General features: G+C 51.6%; 1 protein-coding gene across 1 annotated transcript in view; it reads right to left on the bottom strand.

The window, feature by feature from the left end:
• Positions 1-1,715: 1,715 nt before the first annotated feature.
• The window catches only part of IRF5 (interferon regulatory factor 5), a 7,493-nt gene continuing 4,271 nt past the window's right edge, over positions 1,716-4,937 (bottom strand). Inside the window, exons 3-8 of the mRNA XM_004677026.2 lie at positions 4,692-4,797; positions 4,290-4,323; positions 3,851-4,120; positions 3,209-3,601; positions 3,002-3,120; positions 1,716-2,747 (exon numbers count right to left, since the gene is read on the bottom strand). Of these exons, the coding sequence (XP_004677083.1) occupies positions 2,502-2,747; positions 3,002-3,120; positions 3,209-3,601; positions 3,851-4,120; positions 4,290-4,323; positions 4,692-4,797 (1,168 nt within the window). The 3' untranslated portion in view covers positions 1,716-2,501. The remainder of the gene's footprint in view (positions 2,748-3,001; positions 3,121-3,208; positions 3,602-3,850; positions 4,121-4,289; positions 4,324-4,691; positions 4,798-4,937) is intronic.

The following is a 4,937-nucleotide window of genomic DNA, read 5'->3' as shown; positions in this document are numbered from 1 at the left end:
CAGCAGACCTCTCCTGTCTCACCTGCTGCTCCCCTCCACAGTGTATTTCAATAGATCCACCTGTTCTGTTCCCTACTCCCTACCCCCACCTCCGCCACTCTGGTCTACACCCCACTTCTTGTATGCATAAAATAGTAACTGTATATATTTTAAAAATAAAGACACAAGCAACTGTTACGTGTAAACACTCCTTGAGTTGATAGTTTCTTAGGGGTATAGGTAACTTGTATACAGCATGGGGTGGGGGGGTTGCTTTATAACAGAGAATCTTAACACCACCTGACTAAGGTCAACATCAGCGTGATACATCAAGATGATTAGTATGTTCCCTCCATGCGACTTAGGATAACATGTCTTCTCTCTGGTCTTCTTTACAAAACATGACAAACACATGAGAGAAATCCCCAAATGCAGAATATTCTAAAATCTACCCTCAAACCATCAAGGTCATAAAACAAAGTAAGAAATTGTCAGACCAGAGGAAGCTGATAAGGAGCACAAATGACTAAGTGTAATATGGTTACTTGGATGAGCTCCCAGAACAGAAAAAGAGGATATTATATAAAAACTAATGAAACATGAATAAAGAATGGAGGTCATGTAATAATAGTGTTAGTTGTGACAAAAGTCTAAGAATGTAAGATGTAACATCTGAAGAAATGGTATGGATATATAGGAACTGTTAATCACTCTTCTGTAAATCAAACTGTTCTAAAATTACTTCTAAAATATAAAAACTGCACAGACTTTACCCATATGAAGATGCTCAGTCTTGCTCTTAATGAGATCTGCACTGAGTCTAATGTTTCCCTGTTGGGTTGGCAGAAATCAAAAAAGCTGGAAATATAGTTGGTTGGTGAGATGGTGAAATAGGTACTCAGAGTTGGTGTGATTTTGCTAAAATCTGGCAAAATTATATACATTTGTTCTTTTCCCAGAAATTCTACTCCTGGGGTTCCATCCCAGAGGAACACAGCAAAAAATATGAAAATCAGTAAATGTGCACAAACCTATTGTCACAGAGATATGTACAATAATTATAGAAGCAGTTCAAGCATCCAATAATAGGTAATCAAATAAAAAATCTGAATGTAGTCCAACCTCTAGAATCCAGAGTTTAGATCAAAGTAACAATGTATAGAAAACAGAGATAAAATATATCAACACAACAAAGACACAGACCCCGTGCAGAACAAGGCCGATTCTCCAATTAATTGGTGGGGGAATACATTTTGGATATTTGATAATTTGTTCATATTAAGTGTGGTGCTACTGTGGTTTGTTTTTGTTTTTTTTTAGCATTTCCTAGATTTTAGCAATCACAAGAAACGATCTATCCAGGATTTGCTTCAAAATACTGCAGGGTGCAGGGAGTGACAAAATATGTCAGAGTAGGGGAGCAGATTGGAGTTGAGATGTAAGCAACTGATCCTTATGTTCCATCCCATGCTGCCTACTCTCATAAATGTTTAAAATCTTATAACAAGGTAATTTTTTTCAGATCAGAAAGTTATCTCTTTGAACAGATTCTAAACAATGAGCAACCAATTCACATGCGTTGTTCTGCTGTTTTTAATAGAATAGGAACACATTTAAGGGAGAAGCCTCAAGGCTGATTAACTTATCAGCCCTTCCTTTCTCACCAATTCTTACAGAGAAGTGAATTTGGGCAGGGTTTTAAGACCATGCACACGTTGAGAACTCCACACCCTTGCTTCAGCCAGCTTCCTCCTAGAAAGCAAAGCCAGCTGGGTGACTCATCAGCCTGGAAGGCAGGCCCTCCGTCTCAAGAGCAGAAATGGTGGGCAAGTGCTAGGGGAAAGGCCAGCTGGCATCAGAAGCAGGGTCTGGAAGAAGTTGGTATTGGAAAAAGGAAAGAAACAGCTGGATCTGCTTTTAACATTTATTAATCCAAAAATACATTAAATTCCACTTTCTCCCCCAGGTTCTCAGACTTTCAAGAAGGGAGGTAGCTGCCAGCCTTAAGTACCTGGTGTAATACCTAAGTGCTCTTTTCTATTTCAGGTGGGAGAAAAGTGAGGAGGTGAGTCTCAAATCAGGGAACCCCAAAATCAGACCCATGCCCTGCAGAGGCCCTGCTAGGGCACTGCAGCCCACAGCACTTGGCACTTCTTGCCAGAGGAAATGGGGCAGCCATCAGACTGGGCCACTCTAAGGCAATTCCCTCCCTATAATTAGGCCCCAGAGTGGAGGGTCTTTCCCTGCTCAAGGGTGCTGATGGCTGAGTCCCCCAGGGCCAGCTGACCAGAGCTAGTGGTCCAGGAAGAGTCCCCAAATCAAAGCCAGCTTCCATCTTCCTTCAACTTCAACAGGGAGAACCTGGAACTTGGGCTACTTTGCTCCTCGTTGGCCCAAATCCATTTCCAGGAGATCCAGAGATATGACCCAACAGTCAACCAGGTGCCCACTGGGGCCATCACCAGCCCATCAGTCCACAGAGTCACCCAAAAAGCCTGGGCCAGCCACAATCCACAGTCTCATTATTGCATGCCAACTGGGTGCATGGGCCAGGGCCCCTGACCAGCACCCAGGCCTGGCACTGGCGGGGCCTGGGCCAGGGGCTGTAAGCGCTGCTGGGACTGCCAGAGATGATGGAGCTCCTTGAACTGTTCCACCATGTGGTCTTTGAGGTCTGGATTTGAGATCTGTAGGCGGATACTGTCAGCTGACCAAGAAAGCTCCCCTGAGAACATCTCCAGCAGCAACCTTGCTGCTACCGGCACCACCTGTGGGGGGTGCAGAAAACAGGTCAGGCAAATCCAGATGTGCCTGAACATCCACGGGGGCTGTTAGAGGACCACAACCATCAGGGAGACGGACACCACTGTCTACTTTGCAAGCAGGTTACTTACGTGTGGGCAGCCCTGGCCTCCATTATCTCTGGTTACCTAATGAGCCCCCACCCAGGGCGAGTGTGCAGCGCCAGGGCCCCCCAATATGCAGGCTGAGGTAGACCTGGGCGTGGGAGATGGTGGTATACCTGGACCGTGATGAGCTTCTTCTCTCTGGGTTTTGGGTCAGGCCATTCCTCCCCAAAGCAGAAGAAGATCTCGAACGGTGGTGGGGTGCTGGTCTGGCCCTTCTGGAACAGGATGAGCTCTGTAGCGAGATCAAGACCCCTCATGAGAGGCTTGAACGATGCCCCTGAGTGAGCAGAGGCCAAAGGAACGTGGTGTGGGGGCCTCACCATTGAGAAAATGTTCCAGGCTGAACAGCTTGGTCTTGACCTCCCGCTGGATGGGGTTGGGCCGGGAGCTGTGGGCTGAGGCGCAGGGCCCACTCCAGAACACCTTGCACTGGCAGAGGCGGATGGCGTACAGATCCTGGCCCTGGAGCTGGAGGATGAGCCCGCGGTCCAGGACGTCCAGCAGCTGGTTGGTGTAGAAGCGCTGCTTTTCACTGGGGATGTCCTCGGGGCTGGGGAAGCGCACTTGCTCCAGGCTCACGGGCCCGAAGAGCTCCACTTGCTCCTGGGTGGCTTCCAGCTGGCTGTAGAAGAGCCGGCAGCCTTGTGGGTTGCTGATGGTGAGGGCGCGGGGTGGTCGCCCCCGGTACTGGAACTTGATCTCCAGATCAGTCACTGTGGGCAGAGGCAGGCCCGCTGTCCGTGAGCTCCCCACGCCTGTAGCCCGCTGACTTCCTCTGACCTGGGTGTTTCTATCTTTTGACCCAGCAGACCTCACAGACCCTGGCTAAGTCTGGTCAGGGTCCCCTTTACTTCCGCCCACCCCAAACGGCACTAGCATGGGCCTTTCTGACCTCTTTCTTATCCTCCATTCTCCTTGCAAGCCCACCCCAGCCCCCTGCCCGGCCCACCCGCACTCCTTACGAGGCAGCATGTGTGGGCTGATCAGCAGGTCGGGCAGGAGTTGTTCACAGGTGGAGGGCAGGCTGGTGGCCATGGACCCAGGGTCCAGGCCTGGCAGGATTTCGGGGAGAAGGTCCCCAAAGCCAGCAGGGTTGCCAGGGGCAGGTGCCAGGAGGCTGGGGTCTGGAACCGGGGGACCCTGCACCACGGGTGGCTGGAGAGTGGGTGGCCACTTGACATCTTCTTTGGGTACAGGATAGGGTGCCAGAGTAGGGCCGGACTGCACAACTTCTACAGAGGTGGGGTGGGCAGAGTTGTCAGTGCCGCTTGCAGGACCCACCTCTCTGGCCTACCTCCACCCTGTCCTCTCAGTCCCCCCTTCAGCCCCCCTCCTGGGTACGAAGGTACCCACAGCCTCTGCTGGTACTAGGGGCCCCGCCACACAGACTCACGTGCCCACCTGTGAGGCTCAGGCTGGGTAGCATCCTCTGGAGCTGAAGGAGAAAAAGAGCAGAAGAGGAAGGAAGAGGCCGGAGAGACAAGGGAGGAACAGAAGATTCAGTTGGTCCGAAGTTGAGAACCACAGGCATTTCCAAGCCATCTGGGGGCCAAGGCCAGACCCCTCCCCAGTCCCAGCCCTGCCTCTGCATCTTTGCTGCCTTCTGCAGGCAGGAACACTGAGAAAGGAATTCTGACAGGCCTGAGCAGGAGCCCCTCAGACCAACAAATGACCCAGAGAGAGGAAACAGAAGTGACAGGAAGAGCGAGAGGCTCCAGGGGGATGGGGCTGGGCACCCACAGCCTAGACCGCAGGGCCCAGTGGGTGTGGGTGCCCCCCCCCAAAAAAAGCAGCCACACTCACCTCCTCCTCCTCCTCCTCCGCGGCCTCCTCCTCCTCCCCTGCACCGAAAGCGTAGTCCTCGCTGGGCTGGGACTCTGCAGAGGGAGGATGAGCAGAAAGAGGGGAAGGGCCCATTGGGGGGAAGCAGGGGAACCACCAGGTCTCCACAGGCCTGGGTCTCCCCTTCCCAGAGCTGCCCACCAGAGTGACATGAAGGCACAGCGACAGGACTCCAGGACTCGGTAGGGACGCCCCCCCTCGTTCCCC

The sequence above is a fragment of the Condylura cristata genome, unplaced genomic scaffold, assembly GCF_000260355.1.
Source record: "Condylura cristata isolate star-nosed mole 26May11 unplaced genomic scaffold, ConCri1.0 scaffold00005, whole genome shotgun sequence".
Taxonomy (NCBI): Eukaryota; Metazoa; Chordata; class Mammalia; order Eulipotyphla; family Talpidae; genus Condylura; species Condylura cristata.
The sequence above is the reverse complement of the archived record's forward strand: the minus strand, read 5'-3'. Positions and strand labels throughout refer to the sequence as shown.